The sequence below is a fragment of the Medicago sativa genome, chromosome 7 (genome assembly GCF_051527215.1).
Source record: "Medicago sativa cultivar Bolivia chromosome 7, Bolivia_mono, whole genome shotgun sequence".
Taxonomy (NCBI): domain Eukaryota; kingdom Viridiplantae; phylum Streptophyta; class Magnoliopsida; order Fabales; family Fabaceae; genus Medicago; species Medicago sativa.
Window position 1 is genome coordinate 83,320,648 of NC_140755.1, and position 21,789 is coordinate 83,342,436.

General features: G+C 35.9%; 2 protein-coding genes across 2 annotated transcripts; one reads left to right on the forward strand and one right to left on the reverse strand.

The window, feature by feature from the left end:
- Nucleotides 1-2,240: 2,240 nt before the first annotated feature.
- LOC146909353 (arabinogalactan protein 14-like) lies at nt 2,241-2,747 on the forward strand. The gene has a single exon (XM_085730679.1). It carries the CDS (start codon nt 2,325-2,327, stop codon nt 2,502-2,504), a length of 180 nt encoding a protein of 59 aa, XP_085586805.1. The 5' UTR covers nt 2,241-2,324; the 3' UTR covers nt 2,505-2,747.
- A 3,089-nt stretch (nt 2,748-5,836) lies between these two features.
- On the reverse strand, nt 5,837-8,521 carry LOC146909354 (uncharacterized). Its single transcript, XM_085730680.1, has 2 exons — nt 7,611-8,521; nt 5,837-6,611 (listed from the first exon to the last, which is right to left on the reverse strand). Exons 1-2 carry the CDS (start codon nt 8,268-8,270, stop codon nt 6,495-6,497), a joined length of 777 nt encoding a protein of 258 aa, XP_085586806.1. The 5' UTR covers nt 8,271-8,521; the 3' UTR covers nt 5,837-6,494.
- Nucleotides 8,522-21,789: the final 13,268 nt, after the last annotated feature.

Sequence of the window (21,789 nt, forward strand, 5' to 3'; positions counted from 1 at the left end):
TCATCAAAGTGAAGAGTGTCAACTATGTTATTATTTGTAATGTTGATGATGAGTTGATCATACGAATCTGGTAAACTCTGAAGTAGAAGTTCAGCACGCTCATTTTCTGCTATTCTGAAATCAGAAGCCGTGAGTTGAGAAAATAGCGTATTCAGGGTGTTGATGTGATCTGTTACGGATGTGGATTCACCCATTCGAAGAGTGTAGAGCCTTCTCTTTAAGAATATTCTGTTGTGGAGTGATTTGACCTCGTACAATTTTATTAGAGTATCCCAAATCTCCTTTGCTGTCTTCTTTTCAGCAATACTTGACAATACCGAGTCTGCCATTGCTAGGTGCAAATTGGCAACGGCATTATCATCCATCTCTTTCCACTTTTCGTCAGTGATATCTGCAGGTCTGCCATCTATTGCGTCTAGGCAATTATCTTTTCGTAAAATTGCCCTTATCTTCAATTTCCACAGGGAAAAATTTCTCCCGTTGAACTTCTCTATCTCAAATTTTGTTGCCATGGTTTTTACACCAAACATTTTTTCTTCAAACTAGACCGGAATAATAAGAATTCTTTTCTGATGTGGAAGATCAGTTTAAACTGCAACCACAGAGCATACTATGATTTTTCTTACCACAGCACTAGTTTATCACAGCGGAATAACAACTACGAACCAGGCTCTGATACCACTGTTAGGAACCAGAGTAAGAAAAATATAATCACGCAACTAAAATAAGAGACGAGAAAAGAGGAACTGAACACACAATATTTTACGTGGAAACCCCTCAACAAATAAGGGGGAAAAAACCACGGGGCAAGAGTAGAGAACTTTCACTAAGTGGAAGAAATTACAAGACCTCTCTCTAAATACAAGGAGAGTACAATTACCACTCTCTCTTATAAATAGGAGAATACAAACTAACACAACCTAGGAGAAACCTCACAGAAGAAACTATTTTTTTTTCTCTCTATATTTTTTCTCTCACTACTCTAAACAAGTATTGTTATTGTGTTGTTATAATTTTGGGATACATAGAATGGTTTAATGGCCTGGCTATTTATAGAAGCAAAATTCATTGCTTCAACAACTTGCACCATGTGAATTTTCAACAACTACCAACTTGTGTAGAAAATTGGAGCACTTGAAAGTTTGCAAAGCCAATTTGCAATTGTCTTTCTTGACAATTTGTTTCAAGATTTTTTGCATGATAGGCACCATTTTTGAATTTTCAAAGACAAACCAAATTTGCACTTTGCTTGCATGCCTAAAGTCAACAAAAGTGGCTTTAGCTTTACCACTTGACAAATTGCCATGACATTCAATAGTCAACAATGTTGGCTTTACTATGTTCACACCGGGTACTTGTTACCACAAACCACGTGAGAACCATGAGAGAATAAGTTAACGAGTTTGGTTAGTTTACATTGAAATTATCAATGACCAAATTGTTTGTACTTACTCTTGCAGACAATAAGAAGAATTAAAAAGAATGGTAATAATCCAGATAACAAAAGTCTCAAACCAGCTCAACAGTTCCCACCACCTCATGACTTTGTTAAGTCATCAAATCAAACACACACAACACAAAAAGCAATGCAACACTTTAAACCAATTAAGCACTAATCTAAATTATTGGCCAACCACACCATGACACAACCCAAGTCCCAAACGACACCAATTATTTTCGGGGAATTAGTCACTTTAGTCCCTGAATGGGAGAGGATTCGTCACTTTAGTCCCTGAATGAAGATAAATTGCAAAACAGTCCCTGCATGGTCAATTTCAGGGACTAAAGTGACTAACGGAGTCTACATTCAGGGACTAAATTGACTAACGAAGTTTGCATTCAGGGACTAAATTGACTAACAAAGTCTACATTCGGGGACTATTTTGCAATTTATCTGCATTCAGGGAATAAAGTGACGAATCCCTTCCGATTCAGGGATTAAAGTGACTAATTCCCCAATTATTTTCCTTTAAAAAAAGCCAAAAAAAAGCCACACATAGTATTTTCTATATTTAATAAATGAAAAGGTAAATTTGTTCAAAATAAAATAAAATTGTGACCCCACAAACCGTTGGCTACAGCTGTATTCCAACAAGAATTTTCAATCAAAGACATGCTGTCCAACAAAACGGGCAGAAATCTCAAAATTCTCGAAAGCTAAAAAAGCCCGGTCAGCCTGCCCGTCCTTTTGTCTCTGCCCGTATCTATATAAAATCAACCTTAGCCGCATTATGTTTTCCACTACAACCACTAATCTTATTCTTTGTCACAAAATTTTCTCTCTCACAACAACAAAGAAAAAAGAGAAGAATTTTTTTAAGACAATGGAAGCATTGAAGATGAACATTTTTGTGGCAGTTATGGTTGCTATGTTGGTGATAGCAACAAGTGGTGTTTCAGCTGCTGATGCACCAGCTCCAAGTCCAGCTTCTGATGCTACAACACTTTTTGTTCCAACTGCTTTTGCTTCTCTCATAGCACTTGCATTTGGTTTTCTCTTTTGATCCTTTAATTATGTTGAGTAGTTTGATTTGTGCATAAGATGTTGTGTTTTTCTTTTCACTTTGTTACTATTTGTGAGGAAGTGAAATTGAAGACATGGGCTATTTTGGTTTCGTTTGAAATATGAATTATTATTACTTAGTAGTGATTTATTATCATTCATATATTCATATGTAACACATTCATTTATCATTGTACTTTTTATGGGTTGTGACATGTAATAATATTGTGATTTGTTTGCTGCCGCTCATTCGACTTTCATTTTCTTCGAGTCTTTTATTGCTTTCATTTTATGTTGATTAAATATTATTTTTATTTATCAATGGTGGATTGAATAGTGCAATAAGAAATTTAAGTCTCTTAAATCAAGTGGTTAGAGTTCAATTTGTAACTATTGTGTATGGAAAAATCCAATTCATATGATCCATATATTTTTCAACAAAGATTAATCATCGTTAATAGAAATTTAGTACAACATGGTTATAATAAAAACTTGTTTATTTTGTAAACAAAATGTCTCGCTGCATGTCGGTAACCAAATGTGAAAATTTCATTTTTTTTAAATAACAAATTATTGAAAAAACAAACAAACCTATTATTAATTAAAAAATATTGCTCTCACATTTCAAGAGACATCACAAAGATATTGAAAAGAAAGATAAATGTAAAATAGATGAGATGAATGAATTGATGTGATAAAATGGAAAATAAAAATAAAGATGAAAAAGCAACAACCGATAGAAAATTTCAAAAATACAATAATAAATTATTATGATGTTATTTTCTAACCGTCCATTTAAAGTTATTTATACATATTAAAAAGTCATTAAATTCCCTAAAAAAAAGTCATTAAATTTTATTACCTTTGAACTCATTCGAGTCCAAAAACTTCAAATACTTTAAAAATTGTTATATCCAATAAGTTGCTTTTAAAGAATGTAAAAATTCAAATAAAAATATTCCAAAAGTATTAGTAACATGTCACACACAAAAGAGCACATATACATATATAAAAAAAAAGAGCACATATGATGTGGCAAGAAGAACATTATGTGAATTTTATAATAGTGTTTGTTGTTGGGTTAAATAACTTAATTGGTTTGAGTTAAAAGATTAAAGAATTGAGAAGTTAAAAATTTCTGTTCAAATCTTAAAAAATGAAAAAAAATGTTAACATAACAATTACTTATAGAGTTTATCTATTATGTGCAAATTTGCACATGTTAACAAGTTTAAAATATTCCCTCAAAAAACAAGTTTAAAATATTAGTTATTTTAACATGTGCAATGTTGTACATGTTAGACAAACCCCTTACTAATATACTAATAATCCTTGTAAAAAATTTATGGGTCATGTTAACTTGTGTCCTAAGGGCACAAGTTAAGAAGTTAAAAATGAAAATAAGACATAAATTTTGTCTTGGAAAGATAAAATTTTGAATTTCTAAAACATAGAATACACAATTTCCAATAAAATGTTTCTATTTTTAGTTTTTTAACTTGTGTCTTAAGGACACAAGTTAACATTTCCCAAAATTTAAATATACTAATAATTTTGATTAAAAAGTAAAAGTTGTGTTTTCTTCGATTACAAATTTAACACTGCTATTAACTATCACCTTTGTTTAACACGTATTGGAAATTTGGGATTTAGAACCTAAGTTTAGTTTAGAACTTACTACATCATAATTCATAGTCTAGCCTCACCACAACACGTGGACAAATGTTCTTAGATATTCGTAAATGTTGAATGATAATTAATTATTGTTTGGAACATTTTTTAAATTGGATGAACTGATTTAAAAAATGTCTCACCCAATTTTAAAAGTATCAAGTAACAATTAATTGCTGCTCGATTGATGCCCGGATGCAATAACTGGGTGCCTAAAGAGCAATCTTACATGGGCTACGTTGGGAGTTTTATTGGGCCATTACATCTGTAGAGGAAGCTATGAAAAACGGAAATTTTTTACTTCCTACCCCAAACTTGTACTCTCAGTGGTGTATATTTGGTCATCATGTCATCACTTGTTTCCCTCATTCTCTTCGTTGTGTTGATATTCTCTAGGTTCAAACATGAATGTGTCACAAATATTTCACTTTGATCCAAGACATCAAAGACATTCTTCATTAAGATTGACATATTTGCATTATCCACTCTCTCAGAGAAGAAAATAGTTATGCAGACTTCCTTGCTACGCAAGAAGTTTCTTTTAGCATTGATCCCATGATCCTTCAGTCTTCTTCAGATGGTATCTTGAGCAATCTCTCTGCAGACTCTATGAGAACTTTGTTATCAAAGAGCCTAGTTTTTCTTTCTTTCTTTTTGTTTTGTGGTATTCGTGAGAAAAATGTTGCATTGGTATTATAAATCTCCAATTTTCTTTCTGTCTCACAATTTTCTTTTTGTAGACTCCAATTTTTCTTTCTGTCTCACAATTTTGTTTCTTTTAATAATTGTCACTTTATAATACCAATGCAACATTTTTCTTCATACCTTCTTCAGGTTTTTAGTAGACTTTGTGGTATTCGTGGCTATCCATATCATATGGTAGCTAAGTTGACGTATGATAGTGTAGTGTATCTCCAAATATTCTAACATTGAATTTAATTAATATAATAATTAAGGTAGGTGAGAGGTTTAAAATGAGACTTACCTTAATAGGTGATGATGTGAGACTTATATACTCGGAAGAAGGTGATATTAGACATGAATGAGTCTAAAAGTCCACCCTAGAACATGTACTACGTTCTATATTTTCCATGAATAAATTTGGACAAGATTTCAATGGACCGGTGAAAAACCATTGCTAAGTGTATCAATTAAGCAAACAATTTGCAAGCAAAACAAACTAACAAAGATTCCCTCAACTGATATTCCAACCTCTTTTGATCATGTTTTGAATCTTGAATTATTAGAATCCATAGCTGCCCCACAAGGCACATGGTTAACAACTCCCATGTGGTTGCTTGACTTGCTTCCTTCCAAGTACGTGGTATCCTACACATAATTCCGATCGAAGCCATCACATCATTTCATTTTCTCTTATTTTTGTAAATTACACCACAATAATATGTCACAAATTTTGACCATAACCCATTAACTCCGTGTCCCATTTGTGCTCGTCCTTAGTCTCAACTTTGTTTAGATAGTTTGGTTGTTCAATTCAATCAGTCTCATTCTCCCATCTTATGGCGACTTGATTCATTCCATAAATATCTTATTTGTGGAGAAATCTCACCGTTTATCTATTTGATCCGTTTGGCCAAGTGATTTTTCTTTTCACATAGACGTTACACAAGATATAGTAACAAACTAGAACCAGCCAAGTGATTTTTCTTTTTACATATTCATATCAATGTCTTACAGGAAACTATAGAAAATGAATGACTATCAACATACATATAATTTAGAGTAAGAAATGAAAAAAGTTTCCATAAGAGTAAGTTGTTTAGCCTATGTTTGGGTTGGTGTTTTCAGGCTGACTCGCGTTTACGAAGCTTCGCACTATGAAAACCAGAAGTTGGTATTCATAGCATCTGCATAAATGTGTTTTTTCGCCGCATTATGTTTTTCTAAACGTCCATCCAAACACATGCTTAGAAGTTTGTTCCGAAAGGTAAATATAATTGTTGTCATGCACACTTTTAAATCCACCTATTTTTGCCAACATTTGGTCAAGCATGCCTAACTATTACAATGGTACCATCACTCATTCATTTTTTAGAACTTCAATTCTATAATTTGGTGAAACTTTCTTTTTTGGTGGAAACAATTTGGGGTAACTATCATACAAACTTTTTAACCTTTAAATTCCCAAACTATAAAATACTAGTAACAAAAGGGCCCCTAATCCGTAACTTAATTTACATAAAACCACCCCTCATTTGTTTATCTACATTGATGATTAACTATATATGATAGAGCCACAATAAAAGATTGTGCCTAATTGTAGCATCCAAAAGTTTCATCAAGGCACGAAATCAATGCCTCAAACACTATCATAGTAGCCACCATAAGTTATGTGAGATCTGCTCAATGGAACACCTCTTACTGCTGCAAATGCTTCATTCAATTTTGTTGCATGTTGTACCACTTGCTTAACCCTCTGCAATCACAATCACAATTAAGGTGTACATCAATTATTTAAGCATCATAATTAATTAAATTTTGAACCTAATCCATTTTGACTATTCAAGAATAATACTAAAAATTTGCACACTTGATCCAAAACAATCACCCCCTTTTTTCTATGACATTATTATCCATCAAATGACAGGAATTTCTCTTCCATCACCATCCTATACTTTTTAAATCTCTAAACTAAAATTGTTTTTAATAGAGTCTTTATACTTGTTAATAATTTATAATTAGGCCTCTAAACTAAAAAGTTTTTAATTGAGTCACTGAATCTTCAATTATATCCCTCATAAATTATTTATAATTGAGTTTCTAAATTCAAGATCATAATTACAAATATTTAAATGTCCAGGATCTGATTCAAAGCTGTTTACTTCAGGGATCTAGTTATGAAATATTGAAAAGTTTAAAGATTCAATCAAATTTTTTAATTTCTTTAGTTGAAAGACCTATTTTAAAATTCTCATATATACACCAAGATGCTCAAACAATATTTTTAATTTAAAAGTGATTAGAAAAATACTACTCCCTCCGTCCCGGATTAACTGAGTCATTTACTAAAAAAAAAGTGTTCCAAAATAACCGAGTCATTTCAATTTTCAATACTACTTTCATCATTCCCAATTCAATATATTCCACTTTTTCCCTTTTATAACTATAATTAATATTACTTTCATCATATCCAATTCAATATATTCCACTTTCCCCTTTATTTATACATTTTTCTTAATAAGTGTGAAATGAGTCAAAGGCTCAATTAATTCAGGACGGAGGGAGTAACATTATTACACTAGTATTAATTGAATATGGTTCAAATTCTTTAAGTTTTCCGATTCAAGTCTTATCCATAGATAAAACATAGTAAGAGTTGACATAAAGATTTGGTTGTTCCGATTCTGCGCAAAGATTAGTTATCGATAAAATCAACAGAAAATTCACATGTGTAAACAAAAAAACATTTACTGACCTTGTCATCAGTGTAGATCTTGAACCTAATACTACTTTGGTCTTGTTGGAGTTTGTTGTTCCTTTGTTGACTTCCAAAGAACAAGACACAAATTGTGGCAGCAGCAACACCAAAAGAACATATAGCTCCAACTCCTGTCAAGCTCCACTTCCACAAGTTAAAACCACCATTCATGTCCTCTCCTTCCTTCTCATCATAGTACATAACAACCTTATTTTCATTCTCCATGTTCTTCATTCTAGGAGATGTCATCATCTCCATGTCTGCATCAAGTGGAGAAAATAATCCTCTACCACTACTAGATTTTGGTGATTCCAATTTCATGTCAACAAATTTGTTCTCTTTTATATGAAAGAAAACTTGTGAAACACTCTCTTGATCAGCTTCCTCTATCTCGGGGACTTGGATTTTTTCAGTGTTTTCTTTCCCCAGCCCTTCATTTGGAACCTCGTCAATGACGGGTTCAAATTGAATTGGAACATGGAAAATTTGTTTTGGCACTTTTAATGGTTCAATATCAATGGTTTTTGTTGATTTTGGGGAGGTGCAAAGGTAATCCTTGTCAAAGACGAGTGAGTTTCTTTTATCTAAGAAAATTTGCTTCTCATCACCATCAAAAAAGCCATCATCAGAAAGGATCACCCACTCATTGATATCCATCTTCACAAGAATCTGAATCTTGATCTCTAAGAGTGATCAAAAGAAAAGTTGGTTTATATAGGGAGGTAGTAATAGCAAAAAAAGAAAAAAGCTTTTTGAATACTACTAACTAAGTGTTGATTTGTGAATCAAAATAGGTGGCTTTTATGTGTGGAATTTTAAGACTACTAATAAGAACAAGATCTAAGCTACCATTAAGGTGTTTTGTTGTATTGTAACGTGGAGACTGAATTTTTGTGCCGTTTATACATGGTTTGAGTGTGTGTTAATCCATCTTAAAGATGACAAATTGAGGAATCAATTAAGTGGGTCCTACCTAGCTAGCAGGATAGCCTCCACGCTAGGAATTAGGAATCTTCTTGTACCTTTGTATTTCTTTTTAATTTTCTATTCTTTGATTGGTTATTAAAGTCTTAGTTAAATAGTAATTAATTATGAATGTTGTTAGCTTTGGATAAAGGTAAGTTTTGATTGGTAAGTGAATATGGGATGAGTTATGGTCAAGCTTTGTAAGCCAAAGGGGAAAATAGAGCAAGAGTATTGGCCAAGCTAACAAAATATTATCCTTTTTATATTTCTTATTGGTATGGTGATTTTTTAATAGGAGGGTTGTTTTCTTTCACTGCTAATAAAGAAAAGAAAATATTCCTTTGTTACTTTTAAATCTATCTGTTTAATAGTAGAGATGATTTTGTCGGTTGCTTGTTGGAGGAGTGTGTGTTCTTGATGATATTGATAGGTTGTGAGGTGTTGTGGAACCAAAAATACCATACATATGAAGGGACCTCTTATACACAAGTGCCCATAATTGGTATCTCGGAGGATGTCCTCTTGTACTCCTCTCCCTCACTAATGGGACACTTCAACATTGATAGCACATGGTAAAGACTTTTTTTTTTAATGATAAATATATTACTCCCTCCGTTCCTTTTTAATTGTCACTTTTGCAAAATTGTTTTGTTTCTAATTAACTGTCACTTTCAAAGTTCAATACAACATTAAATGTTGTTTTGTCTTTATTACCCTTGGTTATTTATTGCAGAGAGAGAAAGATATGAAAAGAAATATTAAATGTTGAAGGTTATTATAGGAAAAAGATAAATTGTTGTATCAAAAGTAGTAAAATGTAATTGTTGTCTTGGTTTGTGTAAAAAACCCAAAAGTGACAGTTAAAAAGGAACGGAGGGAGTATATATAAATAAAAAAGAAGAAGCAAAACATATATAAAATTGAGTACATAAATAAAAAAGGAGAAGCAAAACATATATAAAATTGAGTACAAAAAATACTCAAGTTAAAGGATGACAAAATCAAATAATCCCTCTCATAGTAAAACAAGAGCGAAAGCTAAAACAAAAACAAAAACAAGAAAGTCAGCTACATTCTTATTAGGAAACACCCAACCACAGCCGACCAACCCGAGTACAAATCCGCCACAAGACACTAACAGTGGCAATACATAAATGTGTTCAAGATCTCACTCATAGAAAGAACACGTGTGATCAGAATATTTATCTAAAAACCACTTCCAGGAAGTGAATTTAAGCATATCCACCAATTCGAGCACATACCTCTACTCTTTCCTCAAAAAGATGTGAGCATTCCAAGATTCCATAAGTATCACACAACAACTTCTCATATTAATAAGGCTTATTGTTGTCCTCCTCCTGTATTATTTTCTTTTCTTTATTAATATGATAAAAGTTTACATTTATCTTATTTTGATGATGTGAGTGAAAATTTAGTAAATAATGATGTGAGTGGGAAGTTTAGCTAGTAATAATAATTGTAAATAAAAAATACAATAACAATTCTGATGTGAAGCTAATTGTATCATAAAGGGAATTGCAAAATCAACTTATCAAACAAATAGTCGTAAATCAATTCATTCAATTATCCTTTGATTACTTTTTACTAATACAATAGCTTGCAAGATTTTGAATTTCCTTATATTAATCAGATTTGCATAATTTTATATGTATCAATTTGTTCACAGCAATTTATGGAAGTCACTATCAACCATGTAAAAACAAACATATACATCCACACAAGATAACTTTCCTTGCCATATACATGTTTTAAACATTACTAATACACGAAACAAGAATCTAAAATTTGTTCTTTGATGTTGTCAACTTTCACACACACACGAGAATGGATATTAAGATTTACCGAATGAGCTGTTAGTTACTTAGCTACAATGATTATCGGTAATTAGCTTCTGCGTGAACGTAATTAGATTGTTTATGTTGAGTGTGGAGTTTTCATACATGCATCTTGCAAGATATTCTTCTTTCTCGATTACAAGTAAAACATTAATATTTTTATGTCTAAATTATAAATAATTTCTAATTAACTTCATTAGATTTAATGTTATTATTTCTATGGTTAAAAAATATTATTATTTCTATAATATTATTATTTAATTAAGAAATTATTTTCTAATACCTTGAGTTAGATATACTATTGAGGATGCTTTCGAAAATTCACTAATTTTTATGAGATAAAAAACTAATCAGACTTGATTGAATTTCTCTAGAATCGTGTAGCTAAATACTTTTATTTTTGAAGGAGCGTAGCTAAATACTTTGTTAATCAATTGAAATTGATGTTTGAGGGTCATTTTCCCTGCTAAATCAGGACCCAACACTATTTTTTTAGGTAAAGCAGGAGAAAGGACAAGCATCAAGGAGAAGCAACGACATCCCAACTAGGTTGGCATCCCGATGAACTCCTATCCCGCACCGCCAAACTCAAATTTTATTAAAAAAAAAAAGGGGGAAAAGATACAAGAGGGGGGACTAGGCCAAGACCCTCAGAAAAAATATATACAGCAAAAAAAAACAGCAAGAACTACCTACGGATATCTAAACCGAGGCAAACCACAACGGTCCGTATGAAAATCCTGGTGAAACTCTGACGGTAACGCTGACAACCACACTTCTCCAACCACTGAGTGCCCATAGTGTGCTAACTTGTCCGCACATACATTGCCTTCCCTGTAAATATGAGATGATAGAACCTGGACATTAAGAGCTCGAGCATTGTGCCACCGATTCCTAAGGATAATGGGCACCAACGATGAATTATTGAACACAAGAAGCGCAGTGGAAGAATCACTTTCCAACCATATGTGAGACCAACCATGATGGGCAGCATACTCCATAGCAAGAATGTAAGCAGTCACCTCTGTTTCAAGAACCGAGCACCTTCCTAAATTGGCAGCGAAGGCTCCCAAGAAAGTCCCCAAATGATTACGAAATAGACCACCGCAAGCACCCATATTGTTAATGCTGGACCCGTCCGTGTTGACCTTTAACCAAGGCGCCGTTGGCGGCCTCCAACACACCTCTACTACCTCTCTGCAAGTCCGACGATGAGGAGGAATCCGGAAAAGATCAAGGAGAGCCGCATCAGCAGTTGTACACTTCCCAGTGGAAACAGCCCCACTCAAACCAATTAAGGCATGCACCTTGACCTGCATCGAATGCAAAGACACCACCGCCGAGGAAAACCGCACATTGTTTCTTGCCCACCAAATAGAATGAACTAAATGCACAACCGCTGTAACATACATGTCACTAACCTGAGAAGAACAATGACGAGGTATAGAAGACAACAGCGTCTGAACGGAAGAGCAATCGAAACCAATACCCAACCGTAAACCAAGCCAATGCCAAAGAGCCACCGCGAATTTACACCGAAGAAACAAATGATCACTAGTTTCCACATGTTCCAAACAAAGGTTACACATAGAGACCATGGCGCACCCACGGGAAGAAAGATTTTCATCAGTGGGCATTCTATCATGAGCAAGCCTCCAAAAAATAAAAGAGTGGGATGGAGGAATACAAGAATTCCAAATAAGCTTTGCCCATGGAACACCAGGAGCTTGCGTCGTGAGAAAAGCAAAGGACATCTTCGCAGTTAACTTCCCATCTTCAGCAAACGGCCAAGTGAGCAAGTCCGGGAGAGGCACAATAGGCAGCACAATAGAGGACAGCCGAGGTGCAATACCAGGCAGTGAACATACCTCAGCAGGCACATTCCAGTCACCATTTATAATAACATCAGACAACAAACCAGAGAAATTAATAGAAACCTCCGGATCAATATGCAAAATATCCACCAACGGTTCACCAAGCCAATTATCGGTCCAGAATTGAATTTTATCACCAGTTCCAACCACCCAAAGCGAATTAGCAATAACAGTGTCAATGTGAGGCTTGACCCCACCCCAAATGGAAGATTTAAAATAATGCCGAATGGGTTGTCCCTTAGAAAAATAACGGGATTTCAATAAAACAGACCATTGAGAGTCCTCAGAAACCAATTTCCAAGCTAACTGTAACATTAAGGCCTCGTTAGCAAGACGGGTAGGCTTGAGGTCCAGCCCCCCCGCCTCCCAAGAGCGACACAACACTTTCCAAGATACCGTGCATAATTTCCTTGTGTTAACATCCCCACTCCAAATGAAATTCTTTATCCACTTATCTAAATCACTCAACAGACGTCTAGGCCACATATAGACATGAAAAGAGAAAAGTAACATACCATGGATGATGGACTTGACTAACTGAACACGACCCATGATAAAGAGCAAAGAACCTTTCCAAGAAGCAAGCTTCATCTTGATTTTATCTGAAATTGCCAGAAAATAAATAGACTTTGGCTTCCCTTTGAACACCGGACAACCCAAATAATTGAAAGGAATTGAACCAGCACCAAAGCCCAACAAATCCCCCAGCATCTGCTCCCGGACCACAGACATAGCACCAGTATAAAAGCGGCTTTTACTGTTGTTTATAATCTGACCTGAAACATCAGCATAATTTTTGAAAATAGCAAGCAAATAACGAATATTACTTTTTAGGCCTGTGCAAAAAATCATCACATCATCCGCATAGAGAATATGAGTGGGCAGACAAACCCCACGACAATAAGACATAGGCACAATCTTCCCCGTGCTCCGAGCTAAAGATAAAGCTCTACTAAGAACCTCTTCCGCAAGACAAAAAAGGAGAGGAGATAAAGGGTCGCCCTGCCGGACACCACGAATGCAAGAAAAAAAACCCCACCGATTTGCCATTTACCAAAATAGATAGCCTGGCCGAATGCAAAACCACCAAAATCCAGTTTGAAAAAACAGATGAAAATCCAAACTGTCGTAACACCGCAATTAAAAAATGCCAGTCCAGCGTATCAAAAGCCTTTCGAATATCAACCTTCAAAGCAATGTTGCCACCATACTGCCTTTTATCTAACAAGTTAACAGCCTCAGACGCCAATATAATGCAGTCCGCAATATTACAACCCCGAATAAAACCCCTTTGCTCCACAGACACAATTCTCATCGCTATTAAGGCCAGTCTGTCAGCCAAAATTTTAGTTATAATTTTAAATTGAAAATTGGCTAAAGCAATTGGACGAAAATCTCCCATAGCTTGCGCCCCAGGAATCTTAGGAATAAGCACAATCAGATTGGAATTAATATTTTCAGCCAAAACACCCTTAAGGAAGAATTCTTGCACGGAGTTTACCACATCAGAGCCAACGATGTCCCAAAAAAACTGATAAAAATAGCCACCAAAGCCATCTGGCCCCGGAGCACCATCCCCATTAAGATCAAAAATTGCAGACTTAATCTCTTCCCGTAACGGCAGACGGATAAGCATATTATTCTCTTCTTCCGTGACCAACTTCGGAATAGTTCTAACAACAAGATCATTAGAGATACAATTATTTTCCACACTAAAAATACCCTGAAAATAATTAAGAATATGAGTCTCAATATCACTTGCATCAGATAACACAATATCACCATCATAAAGCAAAGTAATATTTTTAGAAGAAGCTTTAATTTTAGCCACTCTGTGAAAGTAAGCCGTATTTCTGTCCCCATCCACAAAGCGTTGATGCCGAGCCTTCTCTTTCCAAAACTGATCTTGAACATTTAAGGCCTTCGTTAGAAGCAATTGCGCTTCAAGATCCTGCCTGTACATTTCATCCGAAAAACCATCCGAGTCAATAGCCTGCTGAATACGATTCACTTCATCCAAAGCCAATCGGACCTGCCTATCAACGTCTCCGAACACAGACCGATTCCACTGCTTGAAAACATTTTTAAGACTATACAACTTAGATTGAAGGCGAACCATGCCAACACCTCTCACATTCTTCGCCCAAGTGTCCAAAACCAACTGACGACAATCTTCATGAGATGTCCACGACTTATAGAATTTAAAAGGGATAGCATGTCTAACCGTAGCCACATCTGCAGTAAGCAATAGCGGATGATGATCAGACTGATGACGGACCAGCGTACAACAACAAGTAACACGCCAAAAAGCTAACCAATCCTCATTGCAAATTGATCTATCAAGACGAAGAGCAACATTAGCATTACCAAAGCGACCATTCGACCAAGTAAGCAACGGACCTGAAGTGGGAAGATGCGTTAACAAATTGGCATTCGACCAATTGCCAAAGTCTAAACAAGAAGCAGCAGTGGGGGGCCAGCGCCCTCTCTTTTCATGAGCACCCATCACAGCATTAAAGTCCCCAATGAACAACCAAGGACCTTGGAAACACCCTTGGAGATATGTAAGATCAGCCCACAATTGACGACGAATTAAGTAAGATGTGTTAGCATAGATTGCCGCAATAAAAGCAGAAGCTTGCTGCCAGGAGACTTCAATAGCAATACATTGATCAGAAATAAAAATAACTGAAACTTGAACCTCATCACTCCATAAAGCCCATAAATTCGGTAACAAATGACCTCTATTATTCAAACAACTCTTGTTCACTCCAATACTATGCCAATACCCCGAGGGAACTTGAGAAAAACTGATCATAGGTTCAGCCAGGAAAATAAAATTTGGTTTATGAGACAAATAAAAGTTATTCAGCGCTACTCTAGTATCCGGATTACCAAAACCACGGACATTCCAATAAAGGACAATCATTAATGAGATGTAGATTTGTTACCCGTAGAACGGGTTGTCTGAGGCTTACCGGAAGTGGTTTTTTTGATATGAAGCTTCTGCTGCCGTGTTAAAGCTGGAGGTAAAGGCTCTGCGGCAGCTCTCTTATCATATTCTTTTGCACGACACCATAACTCCAAATCATGTTGGATACGAGCGCTACTATGAACATTAGACACCACCTGCTGGTCCACGCCCTCCTGAGGAGTAAGCTCAGTCACACTAACATCAATAAGGGTCTCCTCCGGAATATTAAAAATTCCCACCGAGTGCACCGGAATATTCTGGACAGCAGCAGAAATCTCATGCATGTCAACATGCTCAACAGGGGATGGTCTTGAAACACTCTCACGAGCACCCTTGGGATTCTCCGCCAGCTCCCGTGGGCTCACATGAGCGTGATTCACTCCATCCTGAAGCGGCAAAGACCTTTCATTCATCAAGGGGTTCACCAACTCCTCCCTCGTTGTCTGATTTGTCTCTACCTCTCCCAAGGGTCGTATGTCCTCACGCCCAAGAGGGGATGAATGTGAAATGACCTCAAGAGAACCATTGGGACTCTTCCCCTGCTCCCTCTGATTCAATTGATTCTTTTCCACATTATCCAGAAGCGGTTCAGTGACCTCAGTTACAACAGGGTTCTCCAACTCCTCCTGTGGCATCTGCGGTGACCTCCTCGCTTCTACAGGATGCACGTCAACGTGCGCAACTGGGGAAACAACCTCCAACACAGGGCGGGGCACTGCTAACTCCATGCTAGTGTCACGTCCAATGACGTCAAAAACATTTTGTAACGGGATACTAAAAGAATTTGATGAAATGTCTGAAATTGAAACCGCCGGTAAGGAAACCGGAATTGATTGTGTTGAAACTGAAATAGGAGCAGCCTGTGTTGTCTGAGGAACTGGGACATTAGTCCTGGTTGTTGTGGTGACTGTGGAATTAACCAGGGCCGGAGTCCACACACTTTTCTCTGCAATTGCCGAAGTAGAAGCACCACCCACCGTATGAATAGGGGGCGCTGAAGTAGCCACTATTGCTGGTTGTTTCCCACGATCCACTTTCTCTTTGGCAGCTTGCGGATTCAACCACCTACAAGTATTGATATTGTGTCCAATGGTATAACAATGATGACAAAAAAGAGGTCTCCGTTCATATTGTATCTCCACTTTAAACGCGAAGCCCTCACGTTCAACTAGCACCTCATCATAAGCCTTCTTGGATAAATCAATGTCAACTAAGATACGAGCATAATGTCCAAACGTACGATTCCTGGTTGGTCCGTCAATATCAATTGGTGTGCCCACTGCACTAGCTATCTCTTTCAAGATTCTCTCCCGCCAATACTCCTGCGGTAATTCAATTAAGCGAATCCAAAGTGAAACATGAGTCTGTTTTTGTGCCAAGAGCTTAAAATCTTTGGTCCATTGGGAAAATCGCAGAAGACCCGGTTTAAGGTTTATCGTGCCTGCTGCCCATACTTTCTTTAAATCCTCCATCGAATCGAAATGAAAATCATAGAAACCTTTACCCAGAGGTACCATCTTCCATCCCGCTACTGTCTTCCAAATATTCTCAATTTTGCCACGAAGATCACGTGCAGAGACAGGTTTGTCTCCTTTATTAAGAGTCAAACGAGCCCTTAATACCTTACTACAATCATCAACCCCCAAACGATATTCATCCTGAGTGATCTTGATACATAACGCGTCTCCCTTGATGCATGGAGCAGGAAAGGGCATGTCATCAGTTTTAGTCCCCGCAAGAGCAGCTGCAAAGGACCTAGCTGGAGCGGAAACAGACTGCACTGGTGCAGCTACCACCAGAGCTGAAGAGTGTGCGACCTCCGACACACACGGCCATTGGCACGCGTATGCCATGTGATTGAAATTTGCGATCCACCAGACCAGTTCTAGTAATGGGGCAAACGTAATTCAACCTTTGTAATGCTCCGGGGCATTAACGCGGTTGCGCAACCCCAATTGGAAGAACCAGTAACCAGTGAATGCGTAATTGCACAGGCCAGACAACAAAAGGAAACAGATGAAAAGGGAGGAAGCACGTTGGCAGAAGAACCCTAGCAGAATGGTTTAGATTTTGTATGTCAAATTCTTTGTACCACGTGTTTGTAGGTATTGCTGATTGTGAAATTTTTATCTATAAATAAATGAAATAAAGAAAATGATAACAAATGTTTTTAGGATATTGTTTAAGAAACAAAAAGAAGTAATTTTGGCATAAAAATAATGTAACTATGACTTTTTCTATAAAAAATTGTAATATTTATGACTTTGACAAGTATTTGACTTATGTTTTTAAGACAAATTTTCATTCTATATATGTATTCCTTAAACAATACTCATAGAACACTTGTTAGGATAATCGATAAAATAAATTATAAACCATATCCAAATAATCCAGTGTTATAAAAGAGGGACTCTGAATAAAAAAATACCCAATAAAAAATATGTATATTTGTATAATAAAAAATTATGTATATATGGATCTTTTTTTGTTACATGTTAAAAGGAAAAGAAAATAAAACTAAAAAACTACGTCCTTAAAAAGGACACTCCTATAACTTCAGCTGAGAAGGATGAGGATAAATTTGGGGGCGGTTCGTGGACCATAATTAGAGAGTTCAAACAATTAGCTCTCATTTTTGGTAGAATATTTATGCAAGCGTTTTTCATTCAGGAAAGATATGACGGAGAGACACAACTCAATCTCTTAACATGGCAAGCGTTTTTCATTCAGGAAAGATATGACGGAGAGACACAACTCAATCTCTTAACATGAACTCTTTTGTAACCTCTAACATATTAGCATAATGATGGACGTTAAAAGTCCCACTAGTAACCAATTGAACCACATGTGATGAGTCTTAGAAGCATATGATCATTCTTAGGCCAGCTTTCCAACACAAACCGGTGCCAACCAGAAGAGCTTGGATTTCCGCATGTAGAATGTTCGACCACCTTACACTTCCGTAAAACTCAAATTTGAAAGTTTCCTCATGATTTCTGTTAAAGAGTCACACATCGGACAAAAGATGGCATGAACATGTGTTTATAAATGGGGACAATCCTCACTCCACAAGTCGGTTTTGTGGATAGCCTACTTTCCATCGACATTAAGCACCATGGTATCTACATCACCTTTTTCCAAAGCACTTCATGAATCATCCTAGGGTGAGAGGAGGAAACGACCTCAAAAGCATTTTTCAAAGCACTTCTCCGGATGAGTTCCTTGAAAGATAAATTTGTTATGCGAAATCCAAATATTCTACATAATTAAAGGTGCTAGAATACCAATATCAACTACCATGTTCAGAGTGAAGAAAAAAGAGTTTTATTTATATATACCATATGTGTAAAACTTTTATACACCGACGATACGTCGATGCATATCAACTAAACTCAAAAAAGAAAGTTTTCTAAAAAAGAAGGACTTGTGATTTTAATTATTACAAGACGATAGTTAAATACCAGTTGGTTAATTTGCAAACAACCATCTTCCTTTTCGATAACCAAGATTTTTGGCCAAACTTGTATGAGTAGCTCATTGCCAATTCTTTTATATAAAAAAAAAATTACCAATTAGAAAGAACGAGTTACTTTGGATTTTTCAGAAACTACAAATCAAGTTATATCATCATAGAATAGTTATTTTATCAGTCACAAAAAAAGGGAAGTTCCATATAATAAACATGGACCTTTCTTGCTAATAATAGCATACTTGGACAAAACTATTATAGGTTTCATATTTGTAACATAACTCTTTGCTCAAACATGATATATAACCTTTCCAACTTGAAATGAAGCATACACTTCAGCCAAATTTCTAATCAGTCCAGAGATTATGGGGCAATACCTTAATCATTAGTTTGAAGAATTAGCCCCTCTCAAAAAAGTGTTTTTTTTTTTTTCCTTTCTTCATACATATAAATGTGTATATTTTCATTCAGACACATATACAAGCTTTCAAAAAAGGAAAGTTGTTCTCAAACTTACATGCCTGTTTGTTTTTTATCCCAAAATCCAACTTATACATCAAAAACCTTTAGCTAGGAAATTTTATAGAAAGCAGATTAAGTATATTCCCAAGCATCATTGACTGCTGCTCATAGAATATCTTCTGATATATAAGCCTTTACTACCTCAAAAAGACTAGAACAAGATTGTTGGTAGGAACTAATAACAATAAGATTTGATATTGTATTATAACCTAGCTGATGATAACTTGGTCAAAATCTTCTTGGAATCAATTTGGTTAAGAACGTCCTTTCTTATTATTTGGCTCGTCTCGCCATTCATTCATTTTTGCTTATATTTCATTACGTGTTTTAACATAATTTCATGGCATTAGTCTGGCCTAATGTATGCTGAGGCGCTGCGAAACGAAAAAATGAATCTAACTATGAAAAATTGTATAGGAACCCCGAAATATGCATGTGCCTTGCAGCAAAAGAAACAAATTTCATAATTATCTAGAAATAAAGAACAAAATCAGATATGGCTTCAATACCTTGGCAAAGCTGATGACTTCCCAAGAGCCGCATGTTCTATTTGTCTCAATATTTTGTTGCCACCATTATTAGCGTCTTCTTCACCGATCAAATGAATGACTATCAAACTCATGGTTAATTTGGGCAAGTTGGAGTCACGTTTATTCGCATTGAACTTAAGAGATTACAGGTATAAACACTGTGGAGTTTCAATATAAGGGTCTGTTTGGATTGACTTATTTGATTTTGAGCTTATCTTTTGGCATAAGTTTTGTAAGACTGTTTGGGAGAATTAATAAAAACAACTTAACAATTTTCAAAAGTTTTTTAAGCTTCTTTTCATCAGTTCTCTAATATAGCTTATAAAAACAACTTATAGCATGTACAAAAGCAATTTAACTTTATTTTATCCTTTGCTATCGAAATAGCTTTTGTGAGCTTATACATAAGCACTTATCATAATTAATGCTTGTGCTATAAGCTGCAAATATGGTTGGAATATAGGATCTATATCTTGGTTGGGTTTCGCCCCTTCTTTGTTTTCTTATCAATCTTTATGTAATAGTGTCTGGTTATCATTAATGAATATCTTGATTTTCTGTTAAAAAAATTAGGTTATATAGATAAGTATAGTTTGCTACATATTTTTGAATTTGTACAACAAAAGTATAATCTAACACTGGCTTCTTCTACAGCTTTTTTCCACTAGGTGATGTAGATTGAAAGGAAGACCAAAATTTTGGTTGATTAAGTTAAGGCTCTGGTCTATAAAGCACATAAACTTCTTGGATCAGGTATGTCCCGGTGTCGGACACGTGTTGGTGTCGGATATCGACACCTATGATTACACTAAATTATATCATTTTCTCAAATTATTATGGGTGTCGGCGTGTCGTGTTCGGTATCCGTATTTGTGTCCGTGCTTCATAGCCTCTGATGCTTCAAATGTAGTATGTGAAATTATAGTTGAAATGGGAGCTGACGTGACCAAACAAACCAATCACTATGAGACCCAATCTTCCTAATGCACTACTAAATCTGCCAACAAGCTGGTCCATTTCAAAGTACAGAATTGCATGGACAAATAGTTTCTGGTTGCTGAATCTTTAAATTGGACATCTTCAACAACAAATACCACTAGATTCTGTTATGATTATTTTTCTGTGATTATTGCTGATTTTGGTATGAGAGCTAAGAGCATGCAATAAAAATAAGCAACATTGGGTTGAAAAGTCACTACCAAGCACCTTTCAATTATACCATATTCTTAATCAACATGCACATTTTATTCTAAGGTATAATTTCAAATAAATTGGTATAGCAATTCACATGTTTATACTTTGAGGAATGATACATGAACATCATTTTTGTACAACCAACAACTTTTTTGCTATTGTTTAATATTTTTTTAGTGATTTCGATTTGTGTGCTCCTCACATTATTAAAGGTTGTTGAATTAGTTGTTCAATTTTGGTTGTACAAATAACATTGCTCTTATACTTTTTATTTGTACCCAGCCCTTAATCTTAACCAGAATTTATAAATTTTTGACTAAGTCCCCCCCTCTCTCTAAAATTTTTCCGCTCCCCTCTCTCTAACAAACCTCCACAGCCGCAACCCTCCGCTGCACCTCTATTCCGGCCGCCACGATGTAGACCATGGCTTTTGGTGGTGCGATCGAGTTTTTTGGCTCGCGTCACCACCTACAGACCCAAATGGGTCTTGCTCCAAAAGGGTTGTCCGGTATCAGCTCCGCTGCGGTGGCTTCTTGTTGCCGTCACGTTTTTGCGGTGGCTTCTTGTTGCGGTGGTCAAACCTTGGTTTCGCGTTTGTGACACGTTGATTTGCGCCGATTAAGTCGAGGGATGGGGTTTACGACGGTGTTGCTGCTTTGTGGTCACACCGTGTGTATGTCCTCTCATGAATCGAAAGGTGAACCGGTCCCTGGTTCCTTATTTACGGTGGTTGTTTACCGCCGCCAGATTTTCAATATGTTGTTATAGGTGGTTCGCGGTTGTTGTCGCGT